General features: G+C 43.8%; 1 protein-coding gene and 1 pseudogene across 1 annotated transcript; both read right to left on the bottom strand.

Moving 5' to 3' along the window:
* Positions 1-3,517: 3,517 nt before the first annotated feature.
* LOC144590434 (putative G-protein coupled receptor 139) lies at positions 3,518-8,433 on the bottom strand. The gene is made up of 2 exons (XM_078395048.1): positions 8,364-8,433; positions 3,518-4,422 (listed from the first exon to the last, which is right to left on the bottom strand). The coding sequence occupies exons 1-2, from the start codon at positions 8,431-8,433 to the stop codon at positions 3,518-3,520; spliced, it is 975 nt and encodes a 324-aa protein (XP_078251174.1).
* A 10,265-nt stretch (positions 8,434-18,698) lies between these two features.
* Positions 18,699-25,992, bottom strand: LOC144590432 (interferon-induced protein with tetratricopeptide repeats 5 pseudogene; annotated as a pseudogene).
* Positions 25,993-26,412: the final 420 nt, after the last annotated feature.

Raw genomic sequence — 26,412 nt, 5'->3', positions numbered from 1 at the left:
GGTGCTGCACGAATGCAGGAGAGGGTTGGGCCCAACGGGTCCACTTGGTCTAGTATCCTTATAAGGCTCAGGTGAATTGTTAGCCTTCATACGCATTAGGAGATTCAATACTGTAATATTGACTGCCTTCAAGACCTCCATCATCTGCTCCAAGTTCCCCAGTCTACATGTCTTTCCCCATGGTAAAAACAGAGGAGAAAACCCCATTGAGGACTCTGCCCATCCTCTGTGCCTCCCCACAGAGATGTCCATTTTGATTCCTGAGTGGCCCCATTGTCTTCTTGGTTACCCTTTTCTCTTTGGATTATCCCCAGCCTCCTTTTTTGCATTCCTGATTTCCATCTTTAGTCTGCTCCCCAGTTACCGAAACCCAATCAGGGAAACTCCATCAGGTGGAAGGTTCAACAAAGAGGGGACATAGATACAGGGTAAGGGGAGGGAGGTTTCGGGGGGATGTGAGAAATGACTTTTTCACCCAGAGGGTGGTTGGAGTCTGGAACTCACTGCCTGGGGTGGTGGTGGAGGCGGGAACACTCACAACGTTTAAGAGGCATTTGGATGGGCACTTGAAATGCTACAACATTCAGGGCTACGGTCCAAATGCGGGAAAATGGGATTCAAATTAGACTGTGTTTGGTAACGGACGGCGCGGACACGATGGGCCGAAGGGCCTCTTTCTGTGCTGTTGGACTCTATGACTCTATGACTCTATACATGTAATCCAGTTGCCTGCCCCATGCCTCCACCTTATTCTTGGCCGGAGCCTCAATTTCTCTCGTCATCCTAGCTTCCTTACCCTCACCGTCGTTGTCCTTCACTCTAACAGGAACAAGCATGCCCTGAAGTCCAGTCAGCACAGTATAACAAACATCCCACTTTCCGGACGCTCCTTCTGGATGTCCTCTTTAGCAAACAACCTGTTCCAAGCAACTCGAGTGAGTTTCTGTTAGTTTTGCCCCTTTTCAGAGTTTTAATTTGCAGGCCTGCCCTGTCTTTATCCATAAGCCTCGCAACCGTTGGATACTGGGCCTGGAGCACAGATCATTCTCAATAACGTTTCGATAGAGGATATAATTCAGGTTTCATAGTAATGTAGACAGGAATGTGAAAACATGGTATCTCCAGAGCGTAGAAAATCTACCAGTTCCTCGCTTTCGCTCACATACACGGAAACAAAGATTGATGTATTTCCCTGTGCAGAGTTTACCCCGCCTGGACAAAGATGTCACGATACTGGAGGGATATGTCGAGTATTCTGGTGCTGGGAGAAAGAGACAGCGGTTCCCGGAATGCGTGGCTGGCCGCTGAAATGTTGCGATGAGAAAAAGGATGGAATATATAAATTTTATTAATTCATGTCCATTTCATCGTTTTGCCAATAAAAAGTGCGAGAGAATTTAAACATCCCCATCTGTGCTGTCCCCCCCCCCCCCCATTGTTTTATCAACATGGAGTGGGCAGTTCCATCTGCGTTCATTCAACTGCAGGAGGAAGTAGATCCAGAAAAAAAGTTCAATCTGTTCCCTTCTTTGTTCTACCGTTGATGGGACGATCTAGTTGGCAGTCGGGCCCTTCGCGTCGGGGCGATCAAGTTCCTGCGTCGGGGGATCTCATCTCCCCTTGCCGGGCGATCGGATCCCAGATCGGGGCTCGACGAACCTCCTGCGACTTTGGAGCTTCCCGACATCGGTCCCTACACGAGACTGCGAGCTTCTCGATGGTGAACTCCGCAGGCCGCGGTTGGAGCGTCGATCCCATGCAAGGGATCGCAGGCTCCGATGGGAAGCGGTGGGGCTTAAAGTCAGTCTCGATCCATGGCAGCTCTATGATGTTGGGCCGCAGAGCGACCGGAGATACGATTGGGAAAACAGTCGCATCGCCGGAAACGTAAGAGATTGAGACAAAGTTTCCCCCTCCCCCCTCCCCCACCCCCCCCCACCCCCGCATAAAGCAACCAAAGAACATTAACGCAAAATTCTTAAAACGCACTAAAAATAACATAAAAGCCGATGGAATATCTCTCCTTGGATCCTCTGCGATGTATTGATAAAATCTCTTGGGATTGTCCACAATACTGTCTGCTAGAGCTAGACTCCGATCTCCTTTTTTACTTTGCTCCTTAGTCCCTGAAACTCCTCCAAGGATCCAGTTGATCAACTTGATTAACTGGGTATTTTGAAGTACAAAGGCTTTCTATAATGGTTCGTCGTCATCCAGATGGTTGGAAACTAACTGAAAAATATTGAACGGATTTCGGTAACAGCGGACGCAACTACCTACCGATGCCGACTCCACTCGAGGGTCGCGCCGCCTCCCGGCTGACCGCGTCACCCCAGGCTCGCAACGACCCCTCGGCTGCCCTCGACATCCCAGGTCCGTACTACCTTCCCGGGTTCTCACGCCATCCCCGGCTGCCACCGCTTCCCGCGCCGCGGTGAAAAGGTGAAGTCGGCCAAGAAATCGGTGAACGGAAAAGGGGGAACGAAACTGAAATCAGCTAAACCCAAAGAGCAACTCAAAAGCTCATCTTGTAAAGGCCTGAAGCCAGTGGCTCTTCTTTGAGACAAACAGGTCTCTCAGGAAAGAGCTGATCCCGACTCCGGCGTTGCGGGACCGACCTAAGTGCCAGGGTTAGATAATTTCCCTTACTGGGATTGTCAGCTCGCTGATAATCGCTGCACCCTCCACAGTGCCTGATATAAAATATTTTACGAAAACAAGGCTGCACGCGGACTGAGGATGTGTTCGGCTTCAGGCTCAGTTCAAGGCCATTCCTTCTCAGCGAGACGGTAACACTGACGAGAATACTTAGACAATTCTATAACCTTACTTGTTGACAGCAGACAATCGGTACCTCCGTGCCTGGACATCATTTATAGTCTTAAATATTAACCGTCCTCAGACTATAAACCGAAAATAACGTCAACTCAAAAAAAGGAATAGTTGAGAAAGGAAAATATGTTTTAAACCCAGTTAAAAACATCGATGACATATTTTCAAACATATTTCTTCAATCCGGCGGTACGGTGGCGCAGCGGTAGAGCTGCTGCCTCACAGCGCCAGAGACCTGGGTTCGATCCTGACTACGGGTGCTTGCCTGTGCAGAGTTTGCAAGTTACCCCCGTGACCTAAGTTTGTTTTCTCCGAGAACTTCGGTTTCATCCCACTCTCCAAAGACGTATATGTTTGTAGTTTAACTGGCGTTGTGTAAATGTAAAAGTGTTCACAGTGTATGTAGGATAGTGTAAGTGTGCGGGGATCGCTGGTCGGTGCGGTCTCGGTGGGCCGAAGGGCCTGTTTCCGCGCTGTATCTCCAAACTAAACTAAAACTGATCTAAAGGTCACAGAACAAACCAAGTCTCAACAGGTGTGATCAGCAATAGTAAATAATTATCCATTGAGAGTTGCGAGTGTTTCACGCGAGCCTGTTCCTGAAGTAAAATATACTTTCAATCCCACGAAAAGCGTCAAGGATTGCAAAATCGCATCTAAGGCTCCTTTCCGAATCATGTGCTTTCTATGGTTTTAATATTTTGAGAACGGCATTTAGTGGATATGTCACCGCGTTCTTCAGCTCCTCTCTGAACTGGGACTGCGTCAGGACATAAATACATGTATTGGTGCAGGAACTGAGAACTTGCAACATAAATGATATTTGCTCTATGATAAGGTTAGGATCAGAGTAAGAGGTATAAAGCTGAATGTTTGCAATCCTCCTGTAAACCATGTACACAAACTGTGTTATCCACAACAATATAAAACTGCCGGTTATACTGAAAAGTAAAACGATAGATTTGCTGCGTTTCTCCATCTCTGGGTCCTTGCCATTCTCTCCATTGCTGCAGCCCCGGAGCCCCCTGCGGACTCTACTGGCCACTAAAATACGAGCGGCCGTCAGAACATTGAACAACAAAATCAGGAAAATCGGGATGCATGGAGTTAAAATGCGGCCAGTTACCTCAAATGCCCCCCAAACACCGGAAGTATAGAACTCCCGCGTGACGACACAACGCCATGGGACACCATCAATAACCTCTCCTGGTCTGTAAATAAAGTACCAAGGGATGGAGACTAAACAGCTCATCACACTCACTGTCGCGATAACCACACCTGCCGTTCTCTCAGTGCAATATTTTGTTTTCAGCTTCTCACAACAAATGGCCACAAACCGATCAAAGGTGAAGACAACTGTCAGCCAGACAGAAACATGCGTGGCTGTCGAAAGTAAGACGATGGTGAGTCTGCACACGGGTGTAATGTACAGGAATGATCGCGGAAAGTAACTCTGACCAACCCTCCTCAATAAAGGGTTAGAGATAACGACCAGGAGATCGGCCGCTGCCATTCCCACCAGGTAGCGAGTGATACATTTGGAGAGACCACACTTCCCTCGGGACAGGATCACAATCGCCACAAAGTTAACTGTAAAAGAGAGAAACAAAACAGAAAAGATACTGATCAGACCTGGAGGTGAAATATGAGATCCAGGGAATGTGGCATCCCGGGAATATTGATACGTTGGTCTTTGAAGGAGAGAGGTGATTTATGGGAGGGAACAGGTCGGGTGATTTAGTGGAGCGCAACGTTTTCATAAGGGCCACCGGTGAGAATTGGGAAAATCACTCACTGCGCAACGTTCTTCCTCTGCGTTCTCCGAAGGCCGACAAGGGCCCAGGGGCGTATGAATTTAATAAATCGTCTCAGAGTGGGAACACGCTGCTTCAAATCGGAATCTCTATTCAGATCATGAACGTTCAGAAAACGGGCTGCAGAAGACTCATTCCTCCCTTAAGTCAAAACAAGCATGAAAGGGCTTCCCTAAAATTCGGCCTGGTTTTAATAAACATGTGATGTCCAGAGCGAATTATGGGGAAAAGAGGGAAAGAGAAAAAGAGGAAACTAGAGAGGATGCACTAAAACCGCGAGTGCTGGAAATCTGCAAATTATACATGAGAACTTTCAGATCTGGGTGCATATGTGGAATGGGAAACAGTTACTGCTTCAAGACCGGGACAACCGATCAGAACCGACTGAGTGTTTCGGGCATGAACCGTAATTTTGGGATTGGGGCAGTCCTGAACAAGGAGCCCGGATGAACCAAGACATGAAACAAAATCAAAAGTCAGTTGAAAGCCGTGCAGGAAAGGTCGGCATTCACCGGGATAGGTGAATCGTTTTCGTTACACTGAACTTGGTACGTTCGATTACTATTATATCGGAAAAATTATCAATGCACTCTCGCTATTTGTTAAATTCAGCTGACGAACTATGAATGATATCACTCTATCGTCAACAATCGTTTCTATTGATCTTGCAAATGTATTTTATGCAGAGAATTAATTAAAAGATATTTTACCGAAGCCGATGAAAGTTCGGATAACGATATACACACCTGCGCAATGAATTCTCTCAATCTGGCAGCAGCTTTGGCGTATACGTCAAGCGTCATCGTTTGATTTCCATAATTTTTAATTTTGTCTGCTTTGACTCCCACTCTATTTCGTCGTTCTGTCCACTCTCCCACACTGTTGTTTTTAAACCCCGCTTCACTAGAATGACATTGGATTGCAACAGGTAACAATCCAAGTCAGTTACAAATATGTCCTTTTACCATGAATCCTCAGTGGTGTCGAGGAACAAATGCGAATGTCCACTAATTATTCTCAACCCGGGATTAGGGGATATTGTATGGACAACGGACTAATGTCTAATCACTTAATAACCTCACTGCCTATTGATAGCTGAATTAAACCTAAGCATTGCTGAATGAAGCCATTACACTTTCACTTTGAACACCTGCTTCCCTAAAACCTTCAATTATCACACAACACACATCTTAAAAGTGCATTAAATGGGCTAATATTGAACGTGTGAATCCTTTAACCCTGGATGTTTAGTGACCAACGGGAATTAATTTAACCAATCCTCTCCCGGTGTGGACTCGCAAACATTCAAATTGCGCCTCACCACGTCCTCATACATTTGGAAATAGGCTAATTATACACCCTCCACTACCTGTTCAAATCAAATTCATGGCAGGATATTTCCAGTGAAAACGGTTTTTTGCAATTGTCTTTTATTTATTTGATTCGACTGCATACCCTCTAACTATTCAATCATCGTAAGGCAGACCTATCTCTTTTTCTCTGTGCTCCTATCGTCTAAAGACGTACAAGTATGCCGGTTAATTGGCTTGGTGAATGTTAAAAATTGTCCCTAGTGGATATAAAATAGTGTTAAATTGCATTTGGAATATTTTGGAGGACCAAGAACCAAACACCAATGTGCGGGGATCGCTGGTCGGCGCGGACCCGGTCGGCCGAAAGGGCCTGTTTCCGCGCTGTATCTGTAAACTATCATTATTCGTTGTAGTTCACTGATATATCCCCTCCGCACTTCAGCTCAGCCAAATAACTCTGGCCAGTCGGTCACTTCTCCTGACCTCCCTCCTCAAATATCCATCTACATCCTTCATGTATTGCAATGACCAGAATGATACACACTCCATTCGACCATTTTCATCAAAGGTATTCTATTAGGGCTGACGAAACTCATGCATCATTAAGCATTTTACCAATTGGCCTGCTACCATTGGGGTAGGGTGACACGTAATAGCAACTTGTCTCTGTTGCACACTACCATATTCTGATAGTTCCTGCATGTTCCTTCGGCCCAGTTCGATTAACTTGCAGATTTGTGCAATTGAATTCAAATGTCAACATTTCCATTTGTCCAATACGTTGTTAGTACATTTACGTGTCATTCATTTCATATTATAAATCTGGCTATCAATTTCGACATTACCTGTATTTTTTAATTTGCAGATATCGATATTAACCATATATATGTACTTTAAAGTATATGTACCGTAAATCTGGCTATCAATTTCGACATTACCTGTATTTTTTAATTTGCAGATATCGATATTAACCATATATATGTACTTTAAAGTATATGTACCGTATATATATATATATATAAAATATATATATATATATATATATATATATATATATATATATATATATATATATATATATATATATATATATATATATATATATATACGGTACATATACTTTAAAGTACATATATATGGTTAATATCGATATCTGCAAATTAAAAAATACAGGTAATGTCGAAATTGATAGCCAGATTTATAATATGAAATGAATGACACGTAAATGTACTAACAACGTATTGGACAAATGGAAATGTTGACATTTGAATTCAATTGCACAAATCTGCAAGTTAATCGAACTGGGCCGAAGGAACATGTGAATAAATCGATTTGTACCAGCATCTGCAGTTATTTTCTTATATATATATATATATATAAGAAAATAACTGCAGATGCTGGTACAAATCGATTTATTCACAAAATGCTGGAGTAACTCAGCAGGTCAGGCAGCATCTCGGGAGAGAAGGAATGGGTGACGTTTCGGGTCGAGACCCTTCTTCAGACGTCTCGACCCGAAACGTCACCCATTCCTTCTCTCCCGAGATGCTGCCTGACCTGCTGAGTTACTCCAGCATTTTGTGAATATATATATATATATATATATATATATATATATATATATATATATATATATATATATATATATATATATATATATATATATATATATATATATATATATATATATATATATATATATATATATATATATATATATATATATATATATATATATATATATATATATATATATATATATATATATATATATATATATATATATATATTATATATATATATATATATATATATATATATATATATATATGTATATATATATATATATATATATCAATATGGATAATATCTGCAAGTAAAAAACAATTGCAGATAATGTCGAAATACCTTTATATATATACATACACATTACTTTCTCGCTATTTACCACAACCTATTCTGGACTAATACTGCATTTAGTGGAACAATACTGTGTGCATCCGGCTCTTCAGGGAGAAGCGCCAATTACCTTGAAGTTACTAAAGGATTATTAAATCCAAAATCATCTTTCTCGCTGAATCTGCGGGATATTACATTTTTGCGCTGTCGGCATTTGTTATCTGGTCGATGACTTGCTAAAACATAAACGGTATTTAATACCACCCGATTCTCTGATTCCTGATCAATGCAAATGTAAATTGTTTCAACACATTCATTGCATTTACCGAGCCCTCGACAGTACGGACAGTTTCGCCAAGCTACGATGTAGCGAGGTTAAATGAACCGGCCTCTGCTCATTCCGTTAAGATCGGACGACGGGTTGGGTAAAACTGACAGCGAATATAAAATAAAACCTACCAAGGCGCGGTTCACAAGGATCGATATTATTGCAATTGTGCCTCACCTGGAACGCCAATGGCCCCAATAACAGGATAATAAATCTCTCGGATCCTCAGAATTACCGGTTTCCCCATTTCTCTCAGCAGCAGTGATTCGTGCTGATTTGGACGCCACGGCTCTGTGAGGATCTCTGAGATGATGCATTGTCATGCATCCATATTTATACAGGAGACAGACTACAAAGGAACGGTTATAATCCTAATCATTGCTGTTGGTTACAGTTGATGGAACAAACAAATTACGTCAGCGCGTCAGCTTCTGAAGCAAAATATGTGTTTGAATTAACACAAACATCTCCGTGTGCGGGCAAAATCCAAGCTCAGACCTCTCTCTCGAGAGAGTAAAACTGCAAAGTGCAATCACACAGGACATTTCCAACAGCAATATGTATCCTCATATCCCTTCACTTATGACTGTTTTGTTGCTTCAGACAAAGGCTGAGTTTTGAACAGTTCGTGCCTTATCGTCAGAGCCTCGGAGGCTGCATCTGGACTGGAAAATGTATTGTATTCAATCTAATGTATTGTAATCAATCCGATCTGACCTAAATGATGATGGCATTTCCGTAGTTGAGAAGGAATCCAGCAAAGAGGCGAACATGAGGAACATTAACAATTGTTCAACGATTACTGCCTGGAAGATGCAGTGAGTGATATCAGCGGATGACACTGTCATTCTCCATGCCAATGAGATTCCTCTCCTTCAACCAACATCATCATCACGCTATTTTACCGCAGATATTTAACCTTTCGTTCTACACCGTTTCGTGTTCCTGATAAAATTCGAACGCTCTCCCACCTTACTTCATTCGACCACCTCAAATTTTAGAGTCTATCCCCTCGCCTTCAACCTCAATAAATATCAACTGATACAAAACCACGGCCCCTGCCCAGATCTCCCCAATTCCTGACAAACTTTTAATTTCCTTTTCATTCACATATATTGGGTCTTACATTTTTCCGATCTACATTTGAAAGCAATCCCTTTTCATCGATAAGTTCTGCTTACCCTTCCGCATCAGAACTATCCTCCACTGAGCGCTCAGGGCCCTTTCTGAAAACCGGCTCACATAATGGACAACTTACGTAAACTCACACTTACCTAAACAAATGATTACGTATCCATTTCTACAACGACATGTGTAATTGCAACGGGAGAATGGCGAGGGGTTCCCCTCTCCTTCATAGATATGAGAGCGTGGCCCGGGCTCACGGCTCTTTCAGTTTCAGCTACTGTCAGTGTGGTGGCTGGGAATGAGACCGAGAATGAGAAAAGCGGGGATTCATTAGCGGAGATGCTAATTGTTTGGAAATATATTGTATATGCTTTAGGTAAACGGGGAACAGGTGTGCAAGGAATGCTGCTGGTGGCGATTAGACACAATTGAAATCAGCATGTAACTCTGCGGGGGCAAACTGGCACTGGACACGCTGTCCACTCTGCTTCTCCTGACAGACTTCATTTAAAACCAGCATCTGTGGTTCTTTCCAACAGACTTCAAGAGCTGCCGGGGCAGTTAAGCAAAGGTGTAGGATACACCCGCTCACTGGGTGATATCAGTGGAGAACCTTTGGTCCTCAGTGAGCGTGTGGTTAAGGGCGACACGGAGGCGCAACGGTACAGTTGCTGCCTTACAGCGCCTGCAGCGTCGGAGACCCGGGTTCGATCCCGACTACGAGTCCTGTCTGTATGTTCTCTCCGTGACCGCGTAGGTTTTCTCCGAGATCTTCAGTTTCCTCCCACACTCCAAAGACGTACAGGTTTGTATGTTAATTGGCTTGGTGTACGTGTGAATGTCCCCAGTGTGTGTAGGGCAGTGTTAATGTGCAGGGTAAGCGCGGACTCGCTAAACTAAACTAAACTAAACTCGGCGAAACTAAACTAAACTACCACCCCAGCAACGGACTGTTCCAGCTGCTACGGTCAGGCAAACGCCTCCGCTGTCACGCTGTGAAAATAGAGAGGATGAGACGGAATTTCTTCGCACAGCCCATTAGGACGGTTAACTCTTACATCACCAGAGACTAATTTACTGTATAAATTTATTTTTTGTGTTGGGTCTTTTAAAAAAAAAATCTATTCTGTGTTGTAGTTTTAGCACAATCCGCAGGCATTGCCACTTTCATTTCACTGCACATCTTGTATGTGTATGTGACAAATAAAGTAGAATTGACTTGACTTGTTGTACCGGATGTGAAATCTCAACAACTTCACAAAGAAATTCGACACAACATAAATTACTAATCATTCTCCTAAACCAGACTTTAATCATGCAAAAACACTAAGTACACGGAGTAACCGCAGTAGTACAGACAATCATAGTAATGCGGTGCTGAGATAGAATTGTGATTGGGGTTGTGCAGGGTGGTTCGTGAACCTGCTATCTGATGGGGAGAACCTGTTCTTGAACTAGGAGGTACGGTTACTCAGTCTCTTAAACATTCTTGCCGATGCCACCAGCCCTTTACTTTTGTAAATTGGTTTTGTCTCTAAATCTAAAATATACAAAATTGCACGATACTTCCACAATATAATAACGACTGCCATCAAAATCAGATAGAGTCGGTCCAGAGTGAAATATTCTTTCATTGCATTAGCTGGCAGATCTTTTTTTTGCAAAAGTGAAATTAATTATGAGTCACAGAAATTTTTTAAAAACAAAGAAACGGAGAAATTGAACTTTTCAAGATTCTGAAGAGACCCGGCGCGAAGCCCGACCATTCCTTCCACAGATGCTGCCTGACCCACTGAGTTCTTCCTGATACCAGCTTCTGCAGTTTCTTATGTCTTTAGTGTCTTCGTTTTCCTTTAGATTTTCTTCCATTTCCTGATCAAGATAACTCACCTTTGAGCGTTGATTTGTTTAACGATTTGCAAATTTCTGAAATAACAAAAAAATATATAATTAGCTTGCAGTTTTCACTTGAGATTTTAAAATATCTGCTTTATGTTACTAGCTTTACTTCTTTAGTTTAGAGATACAGCGCGGAAACAGGCCCTTCGGCCCACCGGGTCCGCGCCGACCAGCGAACCCCGCACGTTAACACTATCCTACACACTCTAGGGACAATTTTACGTCTGTACATCTTTGGAATGTGGGAGGAAACCGAAGATCTCAGAGAGAACACACGCAGGTCCAGGGTGAACACACAAATTCCGTACAGACAGCACCCATTGTACAGCAGTTCGCCTACCAGACTCGCGTCGGGGTGGAGGACGTCATCATCTACCTGCGGAACAGAGCTCTTCAACACCTGGAGAAGCCGGATAGCACTGTGAGAATCATGTTCTTTGATTTCTCCAGTGAATTCAACACCATCCAGCCAGGGCTTCTGGAGGGCAAGCTGGAGCGCACGAGAGTGGATCACCACCTCACATCCTGGATTTTGGACAAACCGACCACAGTATGTGAGGACAAAGGACCTGGTCTTGGACAGGGTGGTCTGCAGCACTGGGGTTCCGCAGGGAACAGTGCTAGCGCCATTCTTGTTCACCCTGTATACTGCGGAATTTATGCACAGCTCTGCAGACTCCTATCTACAGAAATTCTCTGCTGACTCTGCCATCGCCGGCCTCATCACGGGCGAAGAAGGCAGGGCGTTAAGATAACTGATCAAGGAGTTTGTGGACTGGTGCCAGCGGAACCGCCTCCGGATCAACGCGGGGAAAACCAGGGAGATGGTGGTAGATTTCCCCAGGCGCAGCCATGTCCCCCCGACGCCGGTGAACATCCAGGGAATAGACATCGAGAGGGTGGATTCTTATATGTACCTTGGTGTCTACCTCAACAATTAACTGGCTGGACTGAAAACACCGATGCACAATACAGAAAGGGCCAGAGCAGACTTCATCTGCTAAGGAGACTTAGGTGCTTTGGAGTGCAGGTGGCACTCCTAAGGAACAGCATAAGGAACAACATCGGCCATTTTCTATGGAGTGGTCTGCTGGAGCAGCAGCATCTCAGCGGCGGAAGGGAAGAGACTCGACAAGCTGGTCAGGAAGTCCAGCTCTGTCTTGGGTTTCCCCCTCGACTCAGTGCAGGTGGTGGGAGAGAGGATGATAATGGCAAAACTAACATCGCTGCTGGACAACAACTCCCACCCCATGCAGGACACTGTCACTGCACTGAGTAGCTCCTTCAGTGACAGACTCCTTCACCTCAAGTGCGTGAAGGAGAGATATAGGAGGTCCTTTCTTCCCGCTGCTGTGAGACTGCACAACCAGCACTGATCCCAGCAGACGAGTCAACAATAACAGCAAAGAACACACAGAAAACTGATGACAATTTATGTATCTTTTATTCATAATGAATGATCTCTTGCACTCTTGCTATCCACTTTGCTGCTGTAACACTGTAAATTTCCCCGGTGTGGGACGAATAAAGGAATATGTTATAGTCGGGATCGAACCTGGGTCTCCGGCGCTGCATTCGTTGTAAGGCAGCAACTCTACCGCTGCGCCACCGTGACCGTAGATTTGATTTTGTCCCTCAATCGTAAAATATAAAAAATTGTTCGATAATAATAATGACTGTCTTCATAAGCACACATGCCTGATTAAAAAGAACAATTAAAACGTGGAAAGAAAGCGAGGAAATATATTCCTCTTTGAACGTGTACGCACGTGTGCGCTCGTTCAAAGAGGAAAAAGTTGGACTTTTGACACAGGAACGTAGGTTTCATTATTATACTGTTCACAGAAACATAGAATAAAAACCACTGAAAATTACGCAATTTGATCCATCGAGTTTGCGGCTTCTCGATAAAAGAGGAGCTCATTCATTCTCACCCCGCCATGGTTTTATAGATTTGCATTATTTCTACTGTATTTCTGTTATTCGATTATGTTACCGAGGTATAAAGGATTATAGATAAATAGGATGTTCACGGTCCTTTTCACAGAGTAGGGATACTAAAACTTAATGGCCTAGGGTTAGGTTGAGAGGGGACAGATTTGGGAGGCAGTTCGGGGGCTAACCATTCACTCATATGATAGTTCTTATCTGTAATGTGTTGCCAGAGGACGCAATGGAAGCGAAAACAATAAAACGCTCAAAATACATCTGTACGGATGAGGCTTGGAAGCGGTTACAAATAAATAGACGAAATCCCTTAAAATTGGTCTAACCCAGAACGACAAGTTTGTCGGCATGGACAAGACGGGATGAAAAGTTTTCTATACAGTGTCACTCTGCGACACGATGACTTTGTTCGCCTCTTGTAGTCCAAAGCAGAACTTATCTGTACCGTATCTGCATTGAGGTCATTCCAGAATACAACCATGCGTAGATGAAGGGATTAAAAGTAACATTAGCAAAGTTGCAGATGACGCAAAGCTGGATGGCAGATTGAACAGTGAGGAGGATGCTAGGAAGATGCAAGGTGACTCGGACAGGTTGGGTGAGTGGACAGGTGCCTGGCAGATGTAGTTTATTGTGGATGAATGTGAGGTCATCCATTTTGGCGGCAAGGACAAGAAGGCTGATTATTATCTTAATGGGATCAAGTTAGGAAAAGGAGAAGTACAACGAGATCTGGGTGGACTTGTTCATTAGTCACGGAAAATAAACATGCAGGTAGAGCAGGCAGTGAAGGAAGCCAATGGCATGTTGGCTTTCATTGCGAGGGGATTTGAGTTTGGGAGCAAGGAGGTCTACTGCTGTTGTACAGGGTCCAGGTGAGACCACACCTAGAGTATTGTGTGCAATTTTGGTCTCCAAATTTCAGGAAGGACACTCTTGCTATTGAGGGAGTGCAGCGTAGGTTCACGAGGTTAATTCCTGGGACGGCGGGACTGTCATATGTTGAAAGGATGGAGCGACTGGGCTTGTGGACAATGGAATTTAGAAGGATGAGCAGGAATCTTATTGAAACATATAAGATTATTAAGGGATTGGACACGCTGGAGGCAGGAAATATGTTCCCGATGTTGGGAAATCCAGAACCAGGGTCCACGGTTTAAGAATAAGGGATAGGCCATTTAGAACGGAGAGGAGGAAGAACTTTTTCACCCAGAGAGTTGTGAAGCTGTGGAATTCTCTGCCTGAGAAGGCAGTGGAGGCCAATTTTCTGGATGCTTTCAAGAGAGAGTTAGATTTAGCTCTTAAAGATAGTAGAGTCAATGGATGTGGGGAGAAGGCAGGAACGGGGTACCGATTGTGGATGATCAGCCATGATCACAGTGAATGGCGGTGCTGGCGCGAAGGGCAGAATGGCCTACTCCTGCACCTGTTGTCGATTGTCTGTTGTTGCCTTGTGATATTTTTTTCACATCGCTCTTAATACCCTTCTCATTTGTTGTATCCTTATGACCGAAGCGCTGATACATTCATGTGTAAGTCTCTACTAATAGAACACAGAATTGTCGACCAACTTCGCAACGTGGTCTCACAGTTTTGGTGGCTCTTGCTCCCACGTTTACAGTTCCCTCTTCCTCTGCAGCCATTTATTGTAAGTTGACTCTCTGCATTATTGCTGCCCATACGCAACTCCACATTTTTTTCACTTCACCTGGTTTTCGTCTGGTTATGCGGAATCCGATTTATACCCTGTCGAAATTCACACTCAACACTTCCCCATTGGCAATACGAAGACATTTGTCTTTGCCAAATGTAGAAATATTGTCTGATTCACAAATGTCCCCATTATTAATATAGATGAAGACAAGTAGTGTCCCCCCCAACACCGATCTCCCGGGAAGTTGGGGACTCTCCTTTTCTTCAACTGTAATAATATATCTATATTCACACATAGATTTCGGTTTAAGTTTATTATCAGAATGTCTACCAAGGAACAGTGGAAAGCTGTGTTTTGCATGTTATCCAAACAGATTAGATAAACTATGCATAAACACAATCAAGTGAAACTCAAGTATAATATGTAAAGAAAATGCGATGATACAGAGTGGGGAATATAGATCTCAGCAGAGAAGCGCCTTAGTTCCAAAGAATAAATCGACTATCAACGATGGGAGACAGATTCCAACAAGGGGACATAACTTCAGAATTAAGGAACAAAAGTTTAGGGGTAACATGAGGGTTAACTTTTTTACTCAGAGGGTGGTGGCTGTATGGAATGAGCTTCCGGTGGAGGTGGTGGAGGCAGGCTCGATTTTATTATTTAAGAGTAAATTGGATAGGTATATGGATGGGAGGGGATTGGAGGGTTATGGTCTGAGAGCAGGTAGATGAGACTAGGTCAGAGAAAGTGGTCGGCATGGACTGGTAGGGCGGAACGGGCCTGTTTCCGTGCTGTAATTGTTATATGGTTTTATGGTTAAATGGGATTGCGGGGGGCTCGAACTGTACCCTGGCTCATTCAGAAACCTGATATCAGAAGGGATTAAACTGTTCCCTAACCTGGCGGTGCGCGGTTGCAAACTTCAAAACATTCTCCCCACCGGGAGCATGGATAAGAAGAAATGGCCGGGTGGGACATGCCTTTGATTATTTTGGCTGCTTTTTCAAGGCAGTGTGAAATGTAAATGGATGTAATGCTGGGGAGTCCGGCAGTGTGATGGAGTGGGCTATATCTACAACTCACTGCAATTTCTTGTTCTCATGGGCAGAAGCGTTTCCAAACCACGCTGAGATGCAACCTGACAAGACGCTCTCAATTGTGCATTTGCAAAAAGTTCAAAGAGTCACTGGAGCCATGCTGAACTCTCAGGTCTGCTCGGGTAATTGAGGCGTTGATGTGCCTTCCTGGCTTCCACGACAGATCGTAGGTTATATTAACATCAGGGGGATCAAGGTCCCAACCATGTCCACGTGCACCATTGATGCTGTTTAGGCTTTGTACTCCACCTTGCTTCCTAAAGTCAATAACGAGCTCATTTGTCTACCTTCCCTTGAGCGAGATGATATTGTCCTGGCACATTCTTTATCTCCCTCCTCTACTCCGTCTCGTCGTTTTTGATGACTCGGCCCACCTCAGAGGTGTCGTCGCGATCACTACATCATGCACTTAATTAGCATGCCCCTTAGCAAATCATTTGTATGATTTCTGTACTTCAACATCTAAATCACCCGTTTCCTTTTCCCCTGACTCAGTCTGAAGAAGGTTCTTGACGAGAACGCCACCTGTTCTTTTTCTCCACAGATGCTGAGTTATTCCAGGTTTTGGGGTCGATAACAGTTCTGTTCGTTGATGTCGGTGTATCCAATTTTGTTTTGTCTTTATCTGTAATATGGATCACAGCACCCGTCTGGTGTTTTTTTTGTATCTTTCTGTCTCTTGTTGATTTGATGTCACCTCTATGTTCTGCATCTTTTAACTCATTTGGCTTGACATCTGGTGACGTTACAGACTGTGTGTATTGTGGTAGTGTTGGTGTTGTACTCCACGTTGTCGATGTGGTTGCAGGTGTGGTGGGGGTTGATGGTGGTGATGACAAACTTCTCTGGTTCACCAGGCCAGGTGTTGGTTGGATGTGACCCCTGTTTCTTCTTAACTGCGTCCCAGTCTCCGTCTCAACGATGTACAATCTGGGAGTCTCAGCTCTTCCCATAACATTTGCAGGTGTCCATATTTTCAGAACAGAATCCTGGACATGAACATGCTGTCCTCTCAGCAGTTCTGGCAAAGCTTTGGCATGTCTGTTGAAAGACTGACTCCCTTCCACTTGAGCATCCGTCAGTTGATGTCGTACTTCCACCTGGTCTTGTGGAGGGTGTATTGGTTGTTTTGTACTTTCTGCCATTCAGTAGCTCTGCTGGTGACTCCACGTCAGCTCTCAGTGGTGTTGCTCTAAGTGACGACAAGGCGTGGTTTGGATCTTCCCTTGTCTCTCGGCATTTGATGAGCATTATCTTCACTGTCTTTCTAAGAACCCGCGTCCCCTCGGATAGCGCGGTGAAAAGGTGGTGATGATGAACCCATATTCTTCTGCAACTCCTTGAATTCTTTCGAAGCAAACAGGCTCCTATTATCACAAATCACCTTCTGACATATCTCTTGATCATCAAACAGTATCCGTACAGCTGGAGGCATTGTTGATGCCCTCAGGTCTTTCATGTTTCTGATGAATGAAATCTTTGAGTAGTAGCAGGCTACAATCAAGTACCATTCTTGGATGGAGGTGAACAAATCTATATGCAAGGTGTGCCATAGCATTGGTGGAGTCTAATTGGGTATCATTTCTTCTTTCGATTGTGTTTACCTTTATTTCTGGCGTAGAGCACATTCAGACACCATCCTTTCTATTTCTTTGTATTAAAACACAACACAAAGATCGGGAAAGACAATCGACTTTATTTAAGAGCGCCAAATACAGTGATCACTGGGAGCAATTTATGAGATTGCTCAACGAACAAAAATTAATCGACTTATGTACAGAATTTTCCTTTGATGTTTTGTTTATTCCAGAAGGCACTTCAGGACTTTTCCTTCTTCCAAACAAATATACATCATGCACCTCTGAAAGACACAGCAGAGTAAACGCAGCCCAATTCCACCCCATTACAGGTAAGCAAACGTCCTGTTACCCTGTTGACCTTATTTTATTGTTTTACGATTGCCATTTGTTCTTTAGCAACAGAGAACAGAATTGCACGTGACAAGTTAATAACAGATTCAATCAGTTATAAATATTTAAGTTTGCAATGTGTTTACTGGCATCGAGTGACATACAAAGTAATCTTTTGTTGAACATTTGAGTCTTCGGTAACTGATTAAAGCATATTTAACACTCGTGGGTCGTATTCAGACTCAGCCCTGTACACCACTACAACCATGTTATATTTTGTATTGCCTTGAAGTCTATCTTCAAGATAAAGAACTTTGTGGCGGAGTTCTCTTTTAATAATTCTATCTATTGAAATGGCTTCCACAGGCTTCTCATTCTGTAACTGTTCACGCTATCTAGATCGCATGATTTAACTATGTCATGCACTAAGTTAGCACGTTACAACCCAGTTTCAATTGTAGCGATAACGGTCATGTTAATAAAGATGGATGTAATATGAATATTGCATGATTTGAAGGTGACAATGTCCAAGTTGAACATCAGAACACAACATGTGTTGTGTTCCTCATTGTACCTCGGACAGAGGTAAAAGTCTCCATTGTTTTATAGTGTCACAAGCAAGCACTTTGGATTAGTCAGTGTGCTGTGTGCCATGCACTTTCTCTCTCTATCTCTCTCTCCCTCTCTATGTAGCAAAAGTGTCACTATTCTTGAAAGATCCACATAGGTTGGATTGTATTAACACAAGGTTATCTTAAAAAATTGCACATTCTTGAGTGCAGTTCCAATTTGGAGAAGGTGAGAACAGAATATAATTAGAGAAACAAACACCCCACTCATACTTTTCTTGGTTTAGGTGAAATTATTGCATCTTTTAATGTTCATGATGGTCTTCAAACGAAAGGCGTAATTCACATAGAGCACTGAGATATTCTTCATTGCTGGGATCGAATTCCAAGGCCTTTTCAAAGTATTCAATAGCTTTAGACTTGTCCCCATCCATCTGATACATTAACCCTTTGACACCAAGTGCCTTGCTGTCATGTGGATCCCTGCAAAGTGTCCTTTCTACCCACTTGTCCAAATTTTCATAACACATTTTCCACGCTTTGGAGTTATTTTTAATCTTCAGTCCTTTCTGGAATAATTTGACAGCATTTGAATCAGCCCTTCTCTTCTGCAGTTGAAATAAGCCAGCCTGTAAACATATTCTCTGCATATTATCTGGACGAATACCCTCTAACTCCAGCAGTTTGCTGTAGACCTCCCCTGCTTTGGAATTCTCTCCATTTCTTAGACAGATGTCCGCATAATCTAGTTGTGATTTAATAGCGGTCCTTGGACGGTGTTCAAATGCCTTTCCAAAGTGATGCTTGCAATTTTCGATCAACAACTTTTTCTGTTGAAATTCAAGATATTGTGGATCAGAGCTCAATCTATTTTTCAACAGTTCAAGCAGTTGCACTCTATAGCACATACCTATTTGGTCGTGTAGGCCACTGTTGTGTGGAGTGATTCCTAATGCTTTTTTCAGCAGCTCAATTGCCCTTTCCACAGCTTGTTCTAGTCTGTAAAATTTTGCCGCATTGCGAAGCACTTTTGGAACATCAGGGCTTTTCTGTACGGCTCGTTCAACTAATTCATTTGCTTCCTCCTTTTGCTTGATCTCTTGCAGTTTTAGGGCCAACATCACCATGGCCAAAGATTCATCTGGATCAAGCTCCAGCACACGTCTCAGATGCTTCACCCACTGACTCCTTGTGCATTTCTCTGGGGTTCCAGGAATCGGTTCCAGACGATACAGAGCAGTGGCGTAGCCCATGATCCAGTCTGTGTTATTGGGATCTTCCTCCAGAGCTTTCTCAAAACATTCCATAGCCTCTTCATAGTATTGAGCTGCCGATCTCAACAATGACCATCCCTTCTCCCCATACACTTCAGGTATCATTGCTGTGTAGCGGGGGCCATCAGTGAGCGGTTTACTGATCATCTCCAGCTTGTCGAGGTAGGACTGGGCCTCGGTCAGTTGTCCCATGTGGTAATGCACCCAGGCGTAGTTTCCATATGTGATGATGCTTCTTCTTTCAAATGCATCTTTGTGGTTCTCCCTCAGAATCTTTTCAGCTTCCTTTAAATTTTCAAGAGCTTCTTCATAGTTGCCCTGCAGGCAGTTTACAAAAGCAAATTGGTTGCAGGACCTGGCCTTATACTTCAAATTCAGATCTATAGAATCTTGTAATCTGTACATCATATCATCCAGGTCAATGGTATCCTTCTGTGGGCCCCAAGTGAAGTGACACTGAAGCTGATCGAGCTTCTCCTTTAAATCCCTCACTGTTTTGCTGTAAGAGAAGAAAACACATGAAAATCGGTCGCAGCCAACCTCCAACGCTTCAGAAATAGTCAGCAGATCAGACATGCTAGAGACGCTTTTCTCATATGCCTCTCTCTTAAATGCCTCTATCATATCTGCTTCAACCACCAACTCTGGCAGTACATTTCAATCTCTCATCACCCTCAATATAAAAATAATTGGCCAACACATCTCCTTCAAATCTTGCCCCTTGCACATTAAACCTATGCTCTTTAGTATTTGATTTTTCCATCCCGAGAAAAAGGTACTGACTGTTTTTCCTGTATATGCCTCTCATAAATTTATATAATTATATTTGGACTCCCCAAAGCCTCTGGCATTCCAGAGAAAACAATCCAAGTCTGTCCAAATGCTCCTTATAATTAATATCCCCTGATCCGTTCAACATTCTGGGACACCTCATCTGCACATTTTTAAAGCCTCCGTATCCTTACTGTAATGGAGTGACGAGAATTGTATGCAAAATTTCAAATAAAAATTCCAATAAAGCTGCAACATCCTCGTAACCTACTCTCTGGCATTGCACCTCCTGGAATCAGAAGAGCTACAGCCAGTCAAAAAAGAATGCCTCAGACAATCAGAGGATGAAAGGCGCCCCCAACATGACCACCCTTTGCTACTCAGCGTTTGAAATAATGCAGAAGTTTCCTCTCATCTGTCCATCCCCTGGACTGTAGTGCATCGTCCAGAAGGCTCAAAATCTGGGAGGAGAGACTCAAGAAATCCCCGGAAGACTTTCACATGGCAATCTATCCCTCTGAGAAACTCCCACCAGGTTCCGACCAACCGTGGATAACCTGGTGCAGTCTCAACACACTGCGGACAGGCATGGGGAGGAACTAATTGAACATGCTGAAGTGGTGATATACTGAAGATGCGGCAGACTGCGAATGCGGACGGGGCCTCCAGACCATGGAACATCTCCTGAGCTGTGACATGCTGCATGACACATGCACTGTGAAGGATCTTGCAGAGGCCAACGACGTGGCACTAAAATTTGCTCACTATTGGCAAACAGTTGTGTGATGACACGAATAAAAAAACTATTGAAACGGCTATTAGTACAGGTGTTACACTTCTCTGGACATACTGCAAGGCACTTACACAGCTGTGGCAAGAAATTAGCTGATGAACAGGTGGAACAAACTGTCAGGATGGATATTGTCACATCGGACAGTATAGCACAAGAACAGGTCCTTCAGTCCACAATTTTTGTTTTGAACATAATGCCAAGTCAAACACTTATCTGTCTGCAAATGATCCATATCCCTCCCTATGCTACAAATCTTTAAAGCATGTAAACTTCCCAAAATCAGTGGTGGGATTTGAACTCTTGCATCAATAGTCCGGTAATACTCCCAGCTTCTTACACCATAACATGAATGACTGAATGAATGAATAAGTTTATTGGCCAAGTATGCAAGGAATGTGCCTTGGTGCTCCGCTCACAAATGACAACACATACATACAGTTAACAATTAACATAGACCCTCAATAAAGACATAAGCCTACCTCTCTCCTCAGTCCTTTTACGAGGGTGAGGAATGCTGTCAAAAGATACAACAGGATATAAATCAGCTGCATAAATGGGCAAAGAAATGGCAGGAAGGAACTGCAGGTGCTGGTTTATACCAAAGACTGCTTCCGGCTGTATATATATGATGTGATATGATATGATAAACACAAAGTGCCAGAGTAACTCAGTGGGACAGGCAACATCTCTGGAGAGAAGGGATGGGCGACGTGCAGGCTCGACGATTGTTTAGCTGAACGCCTCTGCTCAGTCTGTCTAAATGTACCTGAAATATAGGTTTCAAAAGACAATTTAACTCCCCCTCCCATTCCCACACTGCCCTTTCTGTCCTGGGCCCCCTCCACTGTCAGAGTGAAGCCCAGCGCAAATTGGAGGAACAGCACCTCAATATTTCGCTTGGGCAGCTTACACCCCAGTGGTATGAATGTTAACCTCTCTAACTTCAAGTCCATCTACCATTTCTTTGAAGATAGACACAAAATGCTGGAGTAACTCAGCAGGACTGGCAGCATCTCTGCATAGTAGGCATAGGCGACTTTTCAGGTCGAGACACCTCTTCACCCCTTGCTTTCCCTCTCTCTGCATCCCTCTCCATCCCTCTCCCTTCCTACTTCTCTGACCAGACTGTCCCCAATTAAATGGTTTATCGGTATACTTCGTTGTGACCTTCTCCTGGCTAACAATGATCTATTCTACATTTTCCTTGACCTGCATCTCATTTGATGTCTTGTTTACACACCTTACCCTTCCTTATCTCTGTCTCTCCCTCTCCCCTAACTCTCAGTCTGAAGAGGTGTCTCAACCCGAAACGTCGCCCATGCCTTCTATCCAGAGATGCTGCCAGTCCTGCTGAGTTACTCCAACATTTTGTGTCTATCTTCAAAGAAATGGTAGATGGACTTTAACACAGGTAATGGCTAGACCCTGAACAGCATTGATGTGCAGGCGGATGTTGGAGTCCAAGTTCAAAGCTCATTGAAGGTGGCAGCACAAGTGAATATGATGGTAAAGTAGGAGTATGGTATGCTTGCTAGGGGCCCTGAATATAAGAGTCAGGAAGTCATGATGCAGCTCTATAGGACATTTGTTAGGCTGCATTTGGAGAATTGCGTGCAGATCTGGTCGCTCCATTACAGGAAAGATGTGCAGGTTTTGGAGAGGGTGCAGAGGTTTAACAGAATGATGCCTGCATTACACAGTTTCAGATGCAGTGAGAAGTTGGATAAACTTGGATTGCATTTTCGGGAACGCCAGTAGTTGAGGGGAGACTTGATAGAAATATATCAAGCTAGGAGAGCCATAGATAGGGTAGAACCTTTTCCACAGGGTGAAAATGTCCAAACCTACAGGACATAACTATAAGGTCAGCAGGAGAAAATTTAATGCAGATGTGCGAGGAAAGTTTTTTTTAGATTGAGATGAGTGGGGGTGTGGAACGCATTGCCAGAGGTGATGGTTGAGCCAGTTATGATAGTGGTGTTGAAGATGTTTTTAGACAGGCATAAGTCCAGGTAATAATGGGATATAGATCATGTGCAGGCAGATGAGATCAGTTCATTGTGGGCTGAAGGGCTTGCTCCTATGCTGTACTGTCCTATGTTCTGTGGCATCAGTCATGATGCCAGATCATTAAAGAATACATTGGCACACACTGCAAGGTGAACTCACCCGAGAAGCTTTATTTCCAGAAACAAAACAAAAGGGTATAGAACTAACCCCACAGTTTCCTCTTCTCCTTCCCCTCTGCACTCCAGGGTTAATAAGGGTTTGGTCAGTAGGATGGGGGTAGTTGGTCCAATGACACTTAATTGGACTTCACTTTTTCTCATTTGCCAGTGGCCTGGAGAGGAGGGGACCTTAAAGGGGGCCATGAAATCCCATTCCCCCTCCTTAGCGATAATCCCAGGATTTGTAGCAGGTCCGACCAAAGGGCGGGAAAGGATAACAACATTCTCAAGATGTGCTTCCACCATTGCCCTGCATTTTCACTCTTCTGTCTAGCGCTGTGCTCACTACAAGCTCTGAGTTTCAACCTGCATTGTTGTCCCTCAAACCCTTAGGGGTTAAGGGCTCCTGGGGTTCCATGCGTCTTTCTCCGAAGCAGCACGTTCATCATGAAGCTGCAAGATTTCTGCCTCGAGATTCTTCAGCTTCTTTTCATTCTTCTTAGAGTGAAGATCTCCTCCCTGGAAATACAAGCCTCTCCCAGCTCAAAGGTAGACACAAAATGCTGGTGTAACTCAGTGGGATAGGCAGTATCTCTGGAGAGAAGGAATGAGTGACTTTTCAGGACCCTTCTTCAGACACACCTCTCCCAGCTCACATTGGTGGTCTTTCATCTGTGCATGAAGACTACAAAGTTGTTTAAATGTCTTATCACAACTTTTATTCACAGCCTCAATTTGTGCTTCCAGACCTTTGAGGTCCACCTCCAGCTTCTTGCTTGTACACACTGCTTCCATTCATCCTCCAGCTCTGCTTCAAACTCACAAACCTGTCTAACCAACATTCTCTTCTCTTCATTCTGCTCATCTCTGGCCTGTGGGTCCCACAGATACACTGGGTACAAACCAGGCTCCCAGGGTTTCTACTCGAAGAACGTGAGGTTTGGACCTTCCTATGGCGGTTGAACAGGTGATCCAATCCTGAGTCACATAACAAAGAGTGGAACCAGGAGTCTTTAACCACCCCTACAGTGAGTGACCAGCTGTGGTGCTTCATGCCAATACATATAAAGGCAGCTGGAACTTGGCGTATATCACCATGCACATGTCAGTGGGAGAATCTCAGATACCTATTTGCCTGTAGGTAACAGTTCTAGCCGGACCAGAGTAATGTAACTGGTCAAGTCTAATAAAGCTAATGTAGGTTGGCCATTAGAGGGTGTACATTCAGGGTGGTTGTCCTTTCTTCTGGCCCCCATGGATGGTGCAACCTGCCAGCCATAATTTGGATAGGGTCAAGGGGTGTCCTGGGTCTGCAGACTTTGGCTCGTCTTCGAGGTCTGGTTATGAGAGGCACTTCTGCCATCTCCTCCTTCCTGAGCCAGTCAGCGCCCCACCTCCCTCCAGGGTGGAGTCAGGGTTTTGCTCATGCAGGGACCCGAAGCCAGGGCTCATAGAATTTGGACTCATTCAACACAGACAATAATCTCCTCATAGCTTTGGGGGGCCTGCCGTGCCACTGAACACCAGCTGGCCCTAGATAATGATCCATTACCACAATCCACAGATCAGTCCCTGCATTGTGTGAGGAGGCAGTGCACTCTTGCCCACATTCTCCAGTAATGTGGTGTCTGTCATGACTCCGGTTCAATAATGAACGCACACACATAGGCACAGACATACGAACAGGCACAGGGACATGAACACCACGGGCACATGCACACCACGTGCACATGCACACGCACACTACAGGCACACAGGTGAACTCATCCAATGGGCTTTATTTCTAGAGACAAAGTGAGATGATATCTAGAACCATTCCTGTGGCTTCATCCCCTCTGAGCTGCGTGGTTTGTAAGGGGAAGTTCAGCAGGACTGGGTTAATTGGACAAATGATCCTGAATTGGACATGGATGTGGCTCATTTGCTCGTGGCCAGGAGAGTAGGGGACCTTAAAGGGGACGTGTTATTACATTTCTAAGTGGGTGGTGGAGAGAAAGAATTAGGGGATTAAAAGAGACCTGGAAAAACTGGTTTACTCCAGAGGACAAAAGTGGTTACACTTGCCCTGAAGTGCAACCATCCATAAACAACATACCATTAGCAAAAATAAGGGTAATAAACAATGTTACACCTTACTTTTTAATGTACAATTTGTATACATATATATTTATTTTGAATATAAATTGATATACACCACTGATTGCTAAACGAGGCCAATCATTACCTTCACAGAGTTTATGGGAATTCCAGAAATAATAAAACAACCCAACAAAACAATTTGGATGTGAAATGTTGATGACTGGGTTCAAGAAAAGAAATTGCATAGAAATGATTCTGACCCTAGTTTCATTCGAAATGGAATAACCTTAGACAAAATATTCCATAAAGCTCAAGGAAAATCGAAATAAATTGTTCAACAACGATACACCAAAAGAAAGTTATTGTTCAGGAATAAGAAATATCCACACTCCAAAAGAAAATGTTACAGAGTCATAGAGTCATAGAGCGTAGAAACAGGTCCTTCCGCCCAACTTGCCCACACAAACCAATATGTTCCATCCACACTAGTCTCACCTGCAAGCGTTTGGCCCATATTCCTTAAAAACTGTCCTATCCATGTAACTGTCTAAATGTTTCTTAAACTATGTGATAGTACTAGCCTCAACTTCCTCCTGTGGCAGCTCGTCCCATCCCCCACCTCCCTTTGCATAAACAGTTACGCCTCAGGTTCCTCTTAAATATTTCCCCCCTTCACCTTAAACCTATGTCCTCTGATGCTCGATTCAGCTAATTCAGGCAAGAGACTCTGTGCATTTACCTGAACTATTCCTCTCATGATTTTGTACACCTCTATAAGACCACCCTCATCCACCTGTGCTTCAAGGAATAGAAACCTCGCCTGCTCAACCTATCCCTGTAGCTCAGGTTCTCAATTCCGAGCAACATTCTTGTATATCTTCTCTGCACCCTTTCCAGCTTGACACCATTTTTTCTATAACATGGTGCCCAAAAC

This window comes from Rhinoraja longicauda, unplaced genomic scaffold (genome assembly GCF_053455715.1).
Source record: "Rhinoraja longicauda isolate Sanriku21f unplaced genomic scaffold, sRhiLon1.1 Scf000186, whole genome shotgun sequence".
Classification (NCBI taxonomy): domain Eukaryota; kingdom Metazoa; phylum Chordata; class Chondrichthyes; order Rajiformes; family Arhynchobatidae; genus Rhinoraja; species Rhinoraja longicauda.
Note: the sequence above shows the minus strand (reverse complement) of the source record. Positions and strands in the feature narration are given on the sequence as shown.